The sequence below is a fragment of the Rhopilema esculentum genome, chromosome 8, assembly GCF_057945365.1.
Source record: "Rhopilema esculentum isolate cy_ngs chromosome 8, ASM5794536v1, whole genome shotgun sequence".
Classification (NCBI taxonomy): Eukaryota; Metazoa; Cnidaria; class Scyphozoa; order Rhizostomeae; family Rhizostomatidae; genus Rhopilema; species Rhopilema esculentum.
This window is the reverse complement of record NC_142822.1, coordinates 9,555,206-9,572,044: the sequence shown is the minus strand read 5'-3', so window position 1 is coordinate 9,572,044 and position 16,839 is coordinate 9,555,206. Positions and strand designations below refer to the sequence as shown.

At 36.8% G+C, this 16,839-nt stretch overlaps 2 protein-coding genes across 2 annotated transcripts; one reads left to right on the top strand and one right to left on the bottom strand.

Moving 5' to 3' along the window:
- Positions 1–487: 487 nt before the first annotated feature.
- LOC135694609 (uncharacterized) lies at positions 488–15,500 on the top strand. Its single transcript, XM_065213428.2, has 9 exons — positions 488–680; positions 1,732–2,365; positions 7,051–7,364; positions 9,212–9,496; positions 10,181–10,490; positions 11,122–11,221; positions 11,857–12,127; positions 12,509–12,616; positions 13,451–15,500. The coding sequence occupies exons 1-9, from the start codon at positions 651–653 to the stop codon at positions 13,556–13,558; spliced, it is 2,160 nt and encodes a 719-aa protein (XP_065069500.1). The 5' UTR covers positions 488–650; the 3' UTR covers positions 13,559–15,500.
- LOC148959852 (zinc finger protein 862-like) lies at positions 2,937–6,986 on the bottom strand. Its single transcript, XM_089109784.1, has 2 exons — positions 6,076–6,986; positions 2,937–5,096 (listed from the first exon to the last, which is right to left on the bottom strand). Exons 1-2 carry the CDS (start codon positions 6,550–6,552, stop codon positions 2,937–2,939), a joined length of 2,637 nt encoding a protein of 878 aa, XP_088965910.1. The 5' UTR covers positions 6,553–6,986.
- Positions 15,501–16,839: the final 1,339 nt, after the last annotated feature.

Genomic DNA, 16,839 nt, shown 5'->3' with positions numbered 1-16,839 from the left:
AGGCGACATCACACCCCCCCCCCCCCCTGGACTTGCTACAAGTCTCTCTCTTTAAAGAAAGGGAAAAAAGAAAAAATGGGAGGGGACGAGAGAGAGACTTGTAGCAAGTCCAACCCCCCCCCTATGGGGGCACTCCCATACTTGAATAGATGGAATATTCCGCGAAACAGGGTATACTTTCCGATTAAGACTGTGGGACAGGGACACAAACAATGCGTGTTAGTCACAGTGTAGACCCTTTTCCGTTCAGAATGTTTTTAATCTTTTATTAGACATGGTATGCTTTTGGCATATTTTTTATGGAACATGGTCAGAATGCTAAAATGTTTGGCCATTGACCCTTTGATAGCTACGATGGGATGAAAGCAGAGAAATACTTATAAATACTTATTTTTGCTGAAAAATTTATACGCCTCCGTAGAATAGACACCAGGCCCCGCGTTTATGATGCCGACCGACAATTAATAAAAGAGCATGCGCAATCCGAGGTGGGTCATTTCCACGAGGTACAAAATTTTTCGTTCCTTGTCCCGTGGAGGTCCCTAGCCAAGCCATTAGTGCCGAGAGCGTTGGGAAAATTCTATGAATTAGTTCCTTCGCCAACCATTTTGTTTTAGAAGCAGAGAATCAACTAATAGATAAGGCCAACCATGGGTGACGAAGACTGGGACGATGGGGATGTAAGTATAAACAAAAATATTTGATGTCACTTCCATTTCGGGAACGAACATGCGTGGCCTAAGTGCTACTACTGTTATAGTTTACTTTCAAACTACAAAAGTTTTGGATTATGATTCAAATCTGATAAAAATAGCATTGCCATGACTTAACCTATATTTATTAAATCAGCAATGCGGACATTTGGACAGAGAGCTTGAGGATCCATACCTGCCAAGCAGGCCTACACATCGTCGTGCATATTTTAATCGTTTTGCTTACCAGTTGGATGATGCCATACTTAATGTGGCAGAGCTTTCCCGCCAATTTACTGTTCCATGTGTGACAGTTTACTAAATTTCCAGTTTTGCCCGTTGAGCGTTTCAGAACATGTGTCCATCTAAAAGCTGCATCGATTATTTTACGAAACAGTCAGAACCGAGGATCCGCAACGCCACATTTCATTTAGTTTTCTACATCCTTTTAAAATTTCACGGTTCTCAATTTTTTAACTTCTGTCAGCTTCAAAGTTTACACCTTCAGCCAGCCGGGAGTGTCAAAGCATGCCATCCACATGTGTCGTGCATGTTTGGAAGAACGTAGTGCAATTTGTTGGAATAAAAATATCTGTAGTAATGCGTAGATCGTAGAATTAAGGCTGTGTTAGAAATTATGATGTTTATCAGAAGCTTTGGCAATGATCGTCTGTCAATGTTTCCAGTGCATTGATACCAGATCCTGGATGTTTTAGGTGTGTTATGTATTTATAAGCCTTTGTAATGCAGCCTTGTATCAAATTGCATGAGAAACTACTCGAAGTTAATTGTTCAGAGCAAGGTCAAAAAAGCGAATTTTGATAATAAAAATTCAATTTTTACTACAGTTTAAGTGTTATACCGATGTATTTCTGTCAAAACTCAAAGTCCAACAAAAGTATGCTTGAATGCAGTTTGATCTACCAGGTTCCATTTCTAAAAGTCTAGTTGCAAGTTGATCTAATTAGGTCAACCAGTTATTCTTCTGTGTTTTGTCTATACACTTTCCAGTAGATGTGACCACAATCTTTTCTTCTAGACCTCAGCCACCACATTTAGCTTGGCACCAACCAGTAATGGCAATTCTGATGGCTGGGACAATGGCCAATCTAGCTCCAGTAGCTTAGGTGGAGGTTTTGGCAGAGGGTTTAGTGGTGGCTTTGGAGGAGGCATTGCTGGTGGTAAAGATGCTGATGATGCAGGAACATCTGGTGGGGGCTATGGAGGCTTCGGCCGTGGCAAAAGCTCAGGGGGTTTTGGTGGAGGAAAAGTAGGTGGTTCTTCTGGTGGTTCTGGTTGTCGTATTTGTGGAGAAGATGGTCATTTTGCGAGAGAATGTCCCAATAAGGGTCAGTCATCAGGTGGTGGGGGCTCAGGATGTCATAAATGTGGAGAAGATGGTCATTTTGCGAGAGAATGCCCCAACAAGGGTCAGTCATCAGGTGGTGGGGGCTCAGGATGTCATAAATGTGGAGAAGATGGTCATTTTGCAAGGGAATGCCCAAATAACCAGTCTTCTGGTGGTGGGGGCTCAGGATGTCATAAGTGTGGTGAAGATGGTCACTTTGCAAGAGATTGTCCAAACAAGGGACCTGACACATGCAGAAAGTGTGGTGAAACTGGACATTTTGCTCGAGATTGCACTAATGAAGATGCCAATGGAGTGAATGAAGGTACATAAAGTCTGCCTCATTGAAGGATAAATTCACAATTTGATAATTTATCTTTAGAAAATTAAACTATATACATGTGATGCTGTTTGCAACACATTTAACATTTTTCATGAATTCTGCTGTGTGGACATCTTATTTTGATAGCTTAGGTGAAATGTATTGTAATCAGGGGCGGCTGGGAGCCAAATTTTTTTGGTATTAGTTCTCCGAAATTTTGAACAGCTCAAAAACAATCTAGCTAGAAGGGGGGGGGGGGTATAGACTCATTGAGGTCCTACCCCTGAAAAAAGGTTTTTTATGAATTTAAGTCATAGACTTACTCTAAATTTGAGATTAAAAGTGCATAAGCTCCATTTTGTGGGGTTTCTCAAAAAGGAGCAACCACATTGCATGGGAAGCACTCTATTAATTTGGTCTATACAAAAATTGATTTTGAAACAGCTTACAAATTCAGAAATTACCCCGATGAGAAAATGATTTCTACCTCATGTCTATGAAAGGATAAACTACTTAAAATACAGGCTATAATATTTCATATAATATTTTAAATGCTAAATAATAAGCTTCCTTTTTATTTTTTTGAAAATCTTTCGAATCTACGCCGGTTGAACGATTTAAATCTAGCAACAACATTGTCTTTAAAAAAAGGCTGTCTGGTGAGCCACCGTAAAAGCTTGTGCTCTACTTGCAAAATAACAAGCATTTCTTTTCTTTTTTGTTGCATGCTTGACCTTGAAGGTGCTACAACTCGCTTCATTCGACTAAAAATCCTCTCGCAATGGACACTGGTAAGTGGAGTTGTAGCTGCAAGCTCTAGCAGTGCCATTGCCTGAGGAAGAGCCTCCTCAAGTGTTGCCTTCTTGATAACAGATAAGAGATCTTGAATACTTGGTGAGCCCTCTTTTACAGAATCAATTTCAATTTCCAAATTTGGTTCCAATTCAAATTCGTCACTTTCCTCTACATCAATTGCACCAATGGATTCACCCACGTTAGATCTTTTTTCGACTGTTTTGTCGCTAGCCTCTTCGACTTTTTGTTGCAGCCGTGCTTGGCGTTCCTTTTTTGCTGCATGGATTGTATCCCGTTCTCGGACAACTTTCTGCAAAAGGAGTGATATCTCACTGCTGTTATAAAGGACAGACAGATTATTTTCTGTTGCTATCACATCTTGAACTGCAAATGGGTACAATTTGTGCAGCTCTACAATCAAAGCTTTTTGCTCATTAGCTGTCGCGTTTCTTCTTTCGCTGAATTTTGTTGGATGGATGAGATCCATCCATCTGAATTTTTCAAGGTTTCCAAAACGCCAGCTCAGCTGCTCCGAAAACTTCGCTGTGATGGTCAATGCAAGGGTTTGTAATGAAGCCTTCCAGCTTTCTTGCGAGCCATCATTTCCATTCTCTATTCCCCTCCACCCAGTTCTCTCACGCATAACTGGAAAATCTGGGTCAGCCTGGATTGTCTCTTCCCATACTTGGTCGAGATTTAAAGAAACAAGTGAACGTTGAAAGTCATCAACCATCGATCTTAGCTGTACGGCATCTAGCGTTGGCTTCTGCATGATGGTCATGACTGGCGTGCATTGCTCAAATATCTTTCGGTAAAGCTTGAGCAGAAAGACGAATTCGACTTGTTGCATTTGAATGCAAAGGCCCCTGGCTGTACTTTGTGTGTCGGCTTTCTCGCTTCTACTTCTTGAAATTTCATATAGGACTGCCCCTATCGTTTCGTAGTGGATGTCAATGACACTTGTTGCAGTATCACGTGACAGCCACCGTGTATCTCCAGGTTTTGGAAGATTAAGCCCGACAAGTCTTGTGCGCTTCGGACTGCTTCTGAAAAAGCCAACAAGCTTGTCGGCTGTGCCAAAAAACTTGGCAACTTTTGCGATTTTCATCGCGGACTGTGCTGCGCAAAGGGATAACCTATGAGCAACGCAGTGATTATAATAGGCTGCTGGGTAATGTTGCTGTATTTGCTTTTGGACACCGTTAAGTTGCCCGCTCATTGTAGGGGCCCCATCGTACGACTGACCAATGAGCTTATATTTACTTGTCGCTGGCTCCAAATTGTATTTTTCCAACGTCGACATCATAATTTTGGCAAGAGCATCGGCTGACTGATCATTGGAAGCATCGATCATGCCTAGCATATGCTCTTCAACTTCACCGTTATGAACAAGCCGCACAGATACCGCAGATTGCTCGACATTGCTAATGTCAGTTGTGTCATCCATCATCACGGCGACATATTTTGAGCTGTCGATGCGTTTTTGGATCTCCTGTTGAACTTCTTTAAAAATACATTCTATCAGCTCATTTTGTGGTTCATGGGATGTGTATGTAATGTGGTCTTTGTCTAAGAATAAACGAAGTTCGTGGCTGTAAGCTCCAAGTAATTCCAAGAGCTCTAAAAAATTTCCTCTGTTTGATGATAATTTAGATTCATCGTGAGCACGAAATGCAAGGCCCCGAGCAGCTAATAAAACAGCAATATCAATATGATGATATAGCATCTTTGAAAGACGTGTAGCACTGTGATTGTGTCGTACGACATCCCGTTGCCTTGCTTCATCCAAAGCACATGCTACGTCGACATTACCCAAGAGCTGGTAAGCAGTGTAGTTGACTGTGTGCATCTTAGACTTCTCGTGACGCTTAGCGAGATTTGAAAGATTTTGACCAGCTGATACAAATCCAGACTCTTTCACAAAGGAAACACCTTGCATCTACACGAAGAAAGAAATAGAGAAATTATTCTCGAGTCCGAATTAAACGTCACCTCCCACTTTTGAGTATAAAACTTTCTTTACATTTTTATGTCGGAAAATTTCACCCTACAGACTTTATGGTTGCAGTCTTAGTGAAGAGAAAATACTCTTTCTTATGTTTAATTTAATTTCGATACTTAGGGGTAATTTGTTTGTCATCTGTTCTGAAATTGAGACTTTTTCATGATTTCACCCCTCAGTGAAATTTCTCTAAAAGTGTTCTGCCCTAAAAACCCTTATTCGAAGCACCCTCTTTGTCATTTTAGAGTATCTGTATTATCATAGTTATGAAACTAGAGAAGCTGTGTTTTTGATTCTGTCTATGAAACTATCGAGCTTTTCTTCACATACAAAATTTATGAGGGCAATATTATTAAGAATTGATTATTCTTATTCCTTATTGTTTTGCATATACGCTTTGTTATTTCTAAAGAAAATGCATTGATAAACCAGCGTCTTGTTAATCACTCTACCTACAAAAATGGGGTCATTGTTCTAATAGCGGGCTTAGGTTTCCTATCTTTATGGGTGAAGGCCGGTTTAAGACAGACGGCGCACAGCCCTTGCTGTATCGCCACCTTAAGGGCACGGTATGAGAATCGCGATTCTAATACCATGGCCAGTGAATGCGGTACAGGGCGTAGAGCCACGGCTACAATCATTGCTGCTGGTCTAGAGCCCTTTCGTAATTGCCACTAGCCTGCCAGGGTATCAGGATCGCAAATAAAAAAGCCGATTCTAGAAAAATTTTGTGAAAAATACTATACGCCAACCAAGACACAGCATTTGGACTTGTCACAACCTTTGCTTATCACCAGCACTCTCTGATTAAATATTCCTTTTTAACTTTTAAAAACCATTATTTGAAAAAAGCTTGTTTGGGAAACTTTGTTTTTTGCCTTAAAAATATTTTAAATAGCCTCAGTGAAAAACTCACCTTTGATAATTCACCCATGACGAGACATGGCCAACAAAAGTAGGTATTCCTCTCTACGTCTCCACAAATCCACGGAAATTTCTGATATGCAGTGTCACTCGATACGTATTTCACGGTAACTTTTGGACATGGTCTTCCGTCTGTTTTTAGGCGAAGCCGCTGTTCGTGAGTTAAACTTCTTTGAGTTGACAAAATTGAGAAAATATTTGAAACTCCCCAACGGTACTCACTTCCTAAGACCCGATCCATATTGTTAAGACACAGTATATTGATGCGAGCAAGGGAAAGATTAGCGTTGTGTTGAAATAAAATGGTTAGACTGGCCACGGTATGAGAAATCCAAAGCTTATACCATGATGTACAAGTCGCTTTGTTTAATGTGAGGATGACAAAAGGCCCCGACGTAGGGCAGGGCCACTTAGACAAAAGTTTAATGACATCACGGTATGAGAAGTGAGAAACTAATACCATGGCCATAACTGCCCTCGAGATTCAATTGCTATCAACGGTACTATAGAATATGATTCATTAACGGATTAGAAGGCAATTAACAGTCTTTTGTCGGAACAAGTCAAACACAAATTTTCGTTGATGTTAACATTTGAATAAATATTGAACACGCAATGCGCCTCCGCTACTGCCTCAAATGCAGTACAAAACGGGCGAACGAGCCGATGAATTTAAAGGTTTTTTTGGAAATAAAATGGTATGAGGCTCATACAGTTTATACCATTGCGCGCCGCCCCTGATTGTAATTCTCTGTCCCTTCTGATGAGTGTGACTCATGTTATCAGAATAAGTCCTGTCCTTCTGACAAGCTCAATATTATTATATTATATATGTATATACTGATCTAAAGTTACTTTTGAAGAAAAAAGAAGTTGTTCCATTCCTATACATAGATATTAAGTGCTGTTCTCAATTAAGTTCTATACCAATATTCCAATATGATTTAATTTTTTATCTTTCTCAAAGATGGCACCCCGAAGCCAGCTCCTGTGACCTATGTACCACCTGATCCATCAGAAGAGGAGCAAGAAGTGTTTCGAACCATTGCACAAGGACTGAACTTTGACAAATATGACGAAATTCCAGTAGAAGTGACTGGCAATGGGAAAATGCCACAACCTATCAAGACATTTGAACAAGGAAACTTATATGAGGCTTTCTTAGTTAATGTCAGAAGAGCAAAATATTTGAAGCCAACCCCAGTACAGAAGTATGCTATACCCATCATTTATGCTGGCCGTGACTTGATGGCATGTGCACAGACTGGTTCTGGAAAAACAGTAAGTATTATGGTTGTCTTCTATTTGGTGATTTAATCAGAGTGAAGTGTCAAACAGTCCGTCTATACTGTAAGCCTTCTGTTTAATCAGATGATGGCAAACTGTTTGCTCTCAAGTCCTTTGAAAATCTCTAGTTCAGGATTGTTTTTTCATATTTGTTGTGTGACACAGAATAGCAGATACTTTATAGCCAGTCAAAAACTGTGGTTAACATTTGTTTATTATTGTTGATATAGTTTTGTTTTTATTGCTGTCTTTCATTTCTTATTTGACAATTTTCAGCAGTGGGTGCTCTTCTAGGTGAAACTGCATATATTTCGGCTGCCTTCATCATCAGTTGACGTTTTATTTAACATGAAAAAAATATGGAGCCAGAAGAGTTTAGTTGTGTAAATGTGAATTGAAACTGAATCAACTGAACTATACATATATATATAATAAAATAGAATATATACTAGAAATGAGACATGTTCTCTGTTACTCCGAGTTTCGTGCTTACGCACTCATCAGACAGACTATCTGTCATCCGATATCTGTCCATCAGATAGTCTGTCTGATGAGTGCGTAAGCACGAAACTCGGAGTAACGGAGAACATGTCTCATTTCTAGTATATATTCTATTTTATTATATCTATTGCTCTGTGCTTTTGCACATCGAGCACTGTCACGTCAGAATAGACAACGCAATCTGGAATACATATTGTATCTGTTCCTATACTGTTTACCTAGTTTTTTATTTTTTTTGGGACAGACAGCATTTACCGTTCCTTTTCCTTGGACCTTTCTGCATGCTATACCATCTGCTATCACACTTGTTCTATTGTTCTTTGATCTATTGTATTTATCCATCTTTTCTCACCTCCGGCTGTGCTTAGAAACTATCATTATGTTGTTAAATTAGCTATTATTGTTCTTGCTTGTAAAATGTGTTACCTTTTGTTCTTTTGTTTCGTATTCCTTATTTTACGCTCCAGATGTATGTGTTAGTTATTCTGAAGAAGCTTATAGCGAAACGTCAACCAAGTTGTTTTTTTATTGAGTATCTATATATATATATATATATATATATATATATATATATATATATATATATATATATATATATATATATAGCGGAGAACATGTCTCATTTCTAGTATATATTCTATTTTATTATATCTATTGCTCTGTGCTTTTGCACATCGAGCACTGTTCACGTCAGAATAGACAACGCAATCTGGAGTATATATATATATATATATATATATATATATATATATATATATATATATATATATATATATATATATATATATATATATATATATATATATATATTAACTGGAGTTTGATTCCGACCAAAAATGGTTCGATACAATTGGGCAGCACCCTTATGGAAAGATTTTCCTCCCGTCAGCCTTATGATAATTGATCTTTTAGATCTTTACCTTATGATCTTTTAGCAATATTGATTTGCTAAAAGAGACACAAATTTTGTGGAGAAAGAAAACAAATGTTCAGAAGGGGGAATTACGGTGATAAGTGAAGAGAAAAGCATGGTAAACAATGAAAAAGTAAACAGTTGATATCAGTAGATATGTTTTTGTTTCTGTGGTTTAAAAGGGTCTTATGCTTTGTTTTGAGAGTATGAAAGAATGAATGATGAAAAAGAAATATATAATAAGTATATACCACAAGATATAGGATAGACTGACATAAATTGAGATTCTCCACTTTGGATAATTTATTAGGGCAACAAACCATGGCTACTTATGTGTTATATGTTGAATCAAATTGCCATGATATTGTATGTTTAAAGTATTCAAGAAAATTATTCAAGAAAATTCAAGTTTTATTTTCAATTTCAGGCTGCTTTTCTGCTCCCTGTTCTTAGTAAGATGATGGAAGATGGCCTAACAGGCAGTCGTTTTTCAGAAATACAAGCTCCTGCTGCACTTATCATATCTCCCACCCGTGAACTCACAGTTCAGATCAACATGGAGGCCCGAAAGTTCTCTTACCAAACATCAGTTAGACCAGTGGTATGTTATGGTGGAGTTTCAGTGGCTCATCAGCTAAGGCAAATAGAAAATGGTTGTCATATGCTGGTTGCCACTCCAGGAAGATTAAAGGATTTTGTAGAAAGGAGAAAGGTAAAGCCATTGTCTAAATTTTTATTATGATTTAGCTGTTTGTTATTAAAAGAAAGATACACTTTGATGCAAAATATTCTGGAACCTGATTCTTACGGTGCCTAAAGGTTTACATGTTTTTTATAGCTTTGACTTGTCTAGTGCAGAGTTGAGAGAGAAATGATTATGTATTCTACATCAAAAACTTTCTTTCATGCACCAAGCATATAATCAGAGCCAATTACTTTGAAAATTCACAAATCCGAATGAAGCTCTAGGGCTACAAGTAAACAAAGTTTCAGAGAACCAGTGAACTGTTTAGCCCTCCTCACAAAATTTTATCAGAAGTTTTATTGAGGAAGGATAATTAAGAAGTTCTTGTTATTGTTAGATTATCTAATCAGAAGAAATTTAAATTATTTAATATAAACTATAACTATTGTATAATGAATATATATATATAGATCTAAAATATCTTTTAACTGTTATCAACATATTTAGGACCATAAACAGTTGAATTGTGTTCAGTTGTACAACATATGATTTAGACTTTCACTTAGCCAGACAGATTTTCAATTCCTTTTTTATCATTCTGCCTTATTAAATGCAGGTCATAAGAAAAACATCAGATAATTCCTTGTCTACTTGAAGGTTTAACTTAACTGTGCCTAAATATGTATTGATTCTCTTGTATCATTATTTCAGATCAGCCTTGAAGGTGTAAAATACCTTATTTTGGATGAAGCAGACAGAATGTTAGACATGGGTTTCTTGCCAGCCATTAAATCTATTGTCAATGATTTCAACATGCCCTCGAAAGACGGCAGACAAACACTTATGTTCAGTGCTACTTTCCCTGAAGAAATCCAGAACCTTGCTGCTGAATTTTTGAATGATTATGTTTTCTTGACTATTGGCAAAGTAGGTGGGACAAGTTCGGACATTGAGCAAGTCATAGAGGAATTACCAGAGTCTGAAAAGAGAGACAGGCTGATTGAGATTCTCAGTAGTGAGGGTAAGGAATTCAAAATAGCATGAAAAACAATGAATATTGTTCTAAGATACGTAATCAATATATACCATTCTTCCTCAATGCCTAGATTTTGGTTTATTATTTGTTGCCATTTAGACGTTTCTTAACTCAAACAGGATTGAGGATTGTTGAAGAAAATGTATAAACATACTTGACTTTCTTTGTTTTTGCTTTCCAAGCTATTTTAAAATTCAATTAAAATTTGCAGTATGATTTGTGATCCATGTTTAATTCTTTAATTGTGTTTTTCTTGCAATACCCTAGTTGGTGTCTGGGACCAGACCTGCAATGATCCTCCTCTGCTATTCTCTGCCAAGCTTCAGATCTTAATGTACTGTTCCATGCCATGTTCATTTGGTCTCCTAACCAATGTAACCTTGAAAGGTTCTGCTCTACACACCATAAAGAGTGTCAGACCTACAAGTTTCACATAATTTTGTGTGAGGCTCAATAAGTGAGAAGCAATAGAAAGTACAATAAAGACAACACAGTAGGTCCCATGTATCTGGGAACATTAACTTACCAGCTATGTGATGTGTACAGCTCTATCTATGTGGCATGAAATACTATACAACAGACCAGCAATAGTAATCTTTATTGTTTTTACTTTTAGGTGCAAATAAGAATCTTGTTTTTGTTGAAACCAAACGCTCTGCAGATTTTCTTGCAAGTTTGCTGTCACAGAATGGTTTTCCAACAACAAGTATCCATGGGTAAGGCATTTGTACACAAATTGATTTATTTTATAGTCTAAGGCATTCTTTCTGAATGACTGTTGCAATGATCTGAACGATAAGAGATACGCTTTACCTGTATTGAAAGAATGCTCTTGACCAAGTCATGACTTTGGAATGTCAAATTTGATCTTACTATGGCCTTGCTGTGGCCATGCTGTGGCCTTTAGTTGAAGTTAAATAAGTTGTTAGAGGAATTCAAGTTGAAATCGAGTTAAAATTAAGATTTTAGAGATTTTGCTTAGGGTGTTCTTCGTACTTCGAAACTTATTCAAAAGAAGATTTATACGCTGCTTACTAGGGTAATGTTTTCTATAAGCAAGCAGCATTGACTGTGAAATTTTTACAGTCATTTGATCCCATTTTCTGAAATGCTTATGTTTATCTGCCACTGGTGATACTCAGCTATCAAACTTAAAAATTTCAGAAAGGGAAGGAAATAAGTATCTTAGAATATTTGCTTTTTTCAAAGCTAGTTTTAATCATTAACTTTGAAGTGTCAACCTGTGTTCTCGATTTATTTTTAATTGCATATTTTAATCTTACTTCATTTTCTTATTTCTAAGTATATAATTATCTATTTTTTAATATAATGTTTGTTTGTTTCTCTTCAGTGATCGATTTCAACAGCAAAGGGAAGAGGCATTGAGAGATTTCAGGAGTGGTCGTTGCTCAGTTCTCGTAGCAACAGCAGTTGCTGCCAGAGGTCTGGATATTGAAGATGTAAAGCAAGTTGTGAATTATGATCTACCTCAAGAGATTGACGAATACGTTCATAGAATTGGTCGTACTGGAAGAATAGGAAACCAGGGCAGGGCAATTTCATTCTTCAGTAAAGGCAAGGATGAGGGTCTTGCAAGATCATTAGTTAAAGTTCTTTCTGACGTAAGTATCAACTGGAGTTAAGGCTGCTTATTTGTGAGCAGATAATTTTTCAGTTTGTATTCTAAACTTAAATTGGCAATTTTAGCTATTATTTTTATCCATATTTTTATTTTCAGCCAAAAATTATTGTTTTGTAACATTATCTTGATTAGTTTTTGCATTAAACTTTAATTGACCATTTGTTTCATCTTTACATTAAACTTGTAATTCTATTTTGTGTCTGTGTTTGTTGAATTGAGAGGCTGTGTGTCTGAGGAGGCAGTCTGCAAACATTTGAAATATATGGGTACCTTTTGTCATCTTTGTTTGGTTTGTACCTTTATTATATTTAATATAAGCTATATATTCACTTTTTATTTCATTATTCTTTTTATTTTGTAGGCGAACCAGGTTGTGCCAGACTGGCTTGAAGAGGTTGCTGAAACTGCCCTTGGCACAGGTTATGGTGCGAAAGGAGGAGGAAAATATGGAGGCAAAGATACTCGAAATGTATGTTTTCCAGATTTTGTTTTGCTAATTTTAAAAAGACATCATTTGGTTAAAAATTTGATAAAAAAGCTCTTTCCTTATAAATTAGTATAAGGATGTGCATTGTATCCCAATTCTATCTCAGTGGAGATTTAAATGAACTTAAATGCCATCAGGGATACAAATATATAGAAATATGAATAATATATTAGATGTGTAGTATAAAAATAACCATATTTGATACGAATGAATAATGTTAATGATCCAAACAGATAAAATAGAAAGTAGTTTTCACAGTAAAAAGTGTAAGTAATAATTACCTTATCTTTGCATGTAAATGTTGCTTGAAATCTCTTTGATTTAAATTTTCACAACTAATATGTTATTTTACAAAATTGAAATAAGCTGTTTTGCCAGTCTGCCTTTGAGTACTAGATGCGATAGGCAGAGCCGTACACGTTTTGCTGTTTAGATCAGAACTTTTCTAAGTTGCAGCCACTTTGAATCCCCAGTGCTTTACACTAAAGACTAATGCTAATACACTTTTAGTCTAAAGAACCGAACGGTTCCAAGTTGCTACTCTGAGTTTCACGCTTGTGTGATGATCAGGCATATGTTTCTCTCTTTATCAGTGTTAGTATGTTTGGTTGTTTTGTCTCTGGAGGAATCGTGAATTTCATTGCTCATTGGTTTTAACAATTTTAACAGTTGCTTCATGATCGCGAAACTCAGAGTAGCAACTTAGAACTATCCTGTTCTACAAACCCAAACTGGTACAGCACTTTATGAATGAACTGTAAACAGATATTTCCAGTATATAAATTTTAGATGAAAATGTTTTCTGTTTTCCTATAGTTTTCTAAGTCAAATAATGATGACTTCAGCAACGGTGGTACCAGCAGCTTTACAAATGGTGGTGGTGGCTTTGGGGATTCTGGCGGTGGTGGTGACGAAGAGTGGTAAATCAAGCTCGCTGTATCATCAATTCAGTTCTGTTTCACTCACAAAACAATGTTTGCATCATTTGATGGAAACAGGCTCATCATTCACAGAGTATTGTTGCATTTTTTGTATCATCGACTTGGTAACTCTCGCAGGTTGATTTACGGAAGACGCATACCCACTGCTGCATAAATCACCTTTGCAGATGTTATATTTTCTATAATCATGTGCATGTATTTAGTTGCAGGGTTGTTTTTTAGACATTGATTGGTGTATATAAAACTGTTGCATTGCAGTCCCTTTAACTTATCTGCATGATCCAGTGTAGCTGTTTGTTTTGTTACATTCTCTAGAAATGTCAATTTTGTGATCTATGTCAGTTCTAGAGGCCCCGGGAAAGGGACCCTACAATAGACGAACCCGGCAATAAACGAACCCGGTAATATACGAACCCTGTGTGCCAACATGCCATCGTCTTTATCTTTAAAAAAAGTCTGCTTATAGTTTATTGAATTCATACAATTGATGCTTAAACCAAGTGAATGAAATCGTCAAATAAGACTGGTTTTTAAGGTTTTGAAGATGAGTTTGGTCGAAAAGGAGGACATAGTTTAGTTGGTAATCGAAAAGGACTTGCCGATTGCAAAAAACCTGTTTATAAATTTATTCCACCCTGCAAAATCTTCCCACCTTACAGTTGAGAAGTATGACGACATAAACCATACTTTTAGAAATTGCTATGGAAGACATCAATATGTTAGAATTCAATAAGATCTGTTATAAATTGACCGAGATTGAAAAATCTGAATATTTCTAAAAGACTACTTGTTATTTTGGCTTTGTTCATAGAATCTGGTACAAACACCAAATCACAGTGGCTTGATGGGGCCAGTGAGTGATTTGTTAACCGATTTTCGTTGGATTTGCCTTTGCTGTCACAATTACGGTTATTTCATAATGTCTGTCCTAGTAACGCGATCTTAGTTCACATATTCTAATAATAGATGCTTATGACGTCATCACTTTTTAACGACTGGAAAGATAATCAGTCCTTTGGTCATTCGAGTGTTTTGAGTGGAATGCAGCGACAAAATATTTTTGAAACCGCTGACAAAAGCTATAAATCGTTTGAAATACAATTGAACCTTGTTAGGTCGTACTCCGGACAACTCGGACTTTCCCTAGATCGTACTGGTTCAAAGTTCCCATTGGATATTCCTACCTTACTCCAGCCAAACGTCGTACCTGGCATAAGTCGGACATTCGCGAAGTCGTGCCATTTCCTTGTCCCTATTGAAAATCCGACTTAAAAGGGTTTCAATTGTATTACTATTTATAAACAATGTAAATCAAGGAGGGGATGCAGTTGTCATATTCTACCTATTTAAATTGGCTTTTTTTCTTAGTTTGTTCCTTTTATTGTTCCTTTCTCATGTGAGTGATAACAGATCCTGCTCTTATCGCACTTGTTAGCGGGAGTATTTATTAAGATAAGTCCTCAAAGTAAACAATACGTGTATAATTAATTTAATAAAGTTAGTTATCATAGATTCACATTTTGCTAAGAACCGCCAACGATAAAACTATTTTTCGCCGTCTTAAAATTAGGAAAAGTAAAAATGTGATTAAGAATGTTAATTCACACTGCTTATACATATTGTTTATTTCCAGAACTTGTATCTTGGTCCAGCAATAAAGATATTACACAAAAATTTCACGTTTGCTTGTTCACATGAGTGACAAATATGATAAAATGACTGCAAGAGTTTTTCAGTAAAATGCTATCTTGCAGAAATTTGTGTGGTAATCGTTTTATGCCCGTGTAAATTGTTCTAAATCGTATATGTTGTCATTTAAAACCCACGTTTTCAATTATCTGTGGATGCTTGCAAAAAGATACTATTAGTTGTATAATGTTATATTGATAAAATGTTCTGTTATAGTTAAGCAATATTAGATAGGATCTAGGCGTATTTTTTTCTGCTTCTCCTCAACCGGCCGCTCTGGTGCCTTGGCATTAACAAGGGACAATTCTTTGCTGTGTGACATACTTTGTGGTACAAGAAAGTTATAACCGCCAGCAATTGAAGTTGTCCCTTGCACAGAAATTCATTTTATCGTTTACTTGTTGCTTTTCAGCTGAAAAGGAGTAAGATCGTTTTTTCTTCAATGACTCTACGTTATCTAGACATATAATTCGAACCATTAATCTTGACCAATCTTTGGACTATGAGCTACATTGTCAAACCAGAATACATTGTCAAACATTCTTTCTGTTTCAAGTTCGCATTTGATGAGCAAACGGGATAAATATATCTTCATATCATAAACACGATAGCTCTATTCTGTTACTATTTTTCCAAACGTACACAACATATAGTGAATGTTGTCGATTTTACATCACTTAATAAAGACAACTAACATCTAACTTCATAGTTGTCACAAAACAACTCGATAGAAGGAGAAGTCTGAGTGCAACGAGAAAAAACTAAGGAAAGATGAGAGAAACTTAGAGCATCACAAACCTAAAAGCGAGTTTTCCAGTATCTTTTTCAAACGTGGGACAAGCGTGTCAGGCATAGTTATATTCCTCGCACCGTATGTAAAAGAAGGCGCCTGAAGCTTCATCATGCAGCGGGTGCAGAAGGGCACTTAGGGATGCAAAAATTTGCCTTTGAAAAAAGTCAGGAATCGTCGTTTAGCAACAATTCCCATTCCATGCGCACAGTATTTTGATATTATATGGATTTTGACTCTGAAGTAACATCAACCTACAGAATCTAAACAACTCAATCCTAGTCTAGATAGAAGAAAATTCGATTTACCCATGATGCTTAGTGTCGTTCGAAACAGAAAGGCATCAAACATAGCAAGCAGGGGATGAGCTAATCAAGCCAATCAAATTGTAGTAATAGCTGTAGAGATCATCAAATATGTCCTTTTTCTTTCGTCAGTTTTCAAGTGTCCTTTCACAACAAAAACTTGTTACTGGTATATGCTGCTTACAAGTTACTGTTCATTTATTCTCTAAGAAAAATCATCAAGTGACAGAAATTGCACCCAATTGTTTTCTTTAACAATTGCCTGCGACAGGCATCACTTAGATGGTTATTTTTTTATCATTTTTTTCTTTGCAAAGTTTTCTTAGATTTTCATCGCTAGATAACACTGTCCTGGTTTATTTGGAATGCTGTAATTTGATTCAATGATGATGTTTGAATTTTCAGTGATCTGAATTGCGTTTTCTGGTGATGCATCATAAGGTATTGCTTGATATCTCAAAATGCTTCAATAGTCCCAAA

What these genes read in the sequence shown, in the direction of transcription:
- LOC135694609 (XM_065213428.2), top strand. Translation starts at nt 651, where the DNA reads ATGGGTGACGAAGACTGGGACGATGGGGAT. An exon ending in CCAACAACAAGTATCCATGG is followed by an intron (nt 11,222 to 11,856) that starts GTAAGGCATTTG and finishes GTTTCTCTTCAG; the next exon opens with TGATCGATTTCAACAGCAAA. An exon ending in GAGGCAAAGATACTCGAAAT is followed by an intron (nt 12,617 to 13,450) that starts GTATGTTTTCCA and finishes GTTTTCCTATAG; the next exon opens with TTTTCTAAGTCAAATAATGA.
- LOC148959852 (XM_089109784.1), bottom strand. Translation starts at nt 6,552, where the DNA reads ATGGCCATGGTATTAGTTTCTCACTTCTCATACCGTGATGTCATTAAA. An exon ending in TCATGGGTGAATTATCAAAG is followed by an intron (nt 5,097 to 6,075) that starts GTGAGTTTTTCA and finishes TTCTTCGTGTAG; the next exon opens with ATGCAAGGTGTTTCCTTTGT.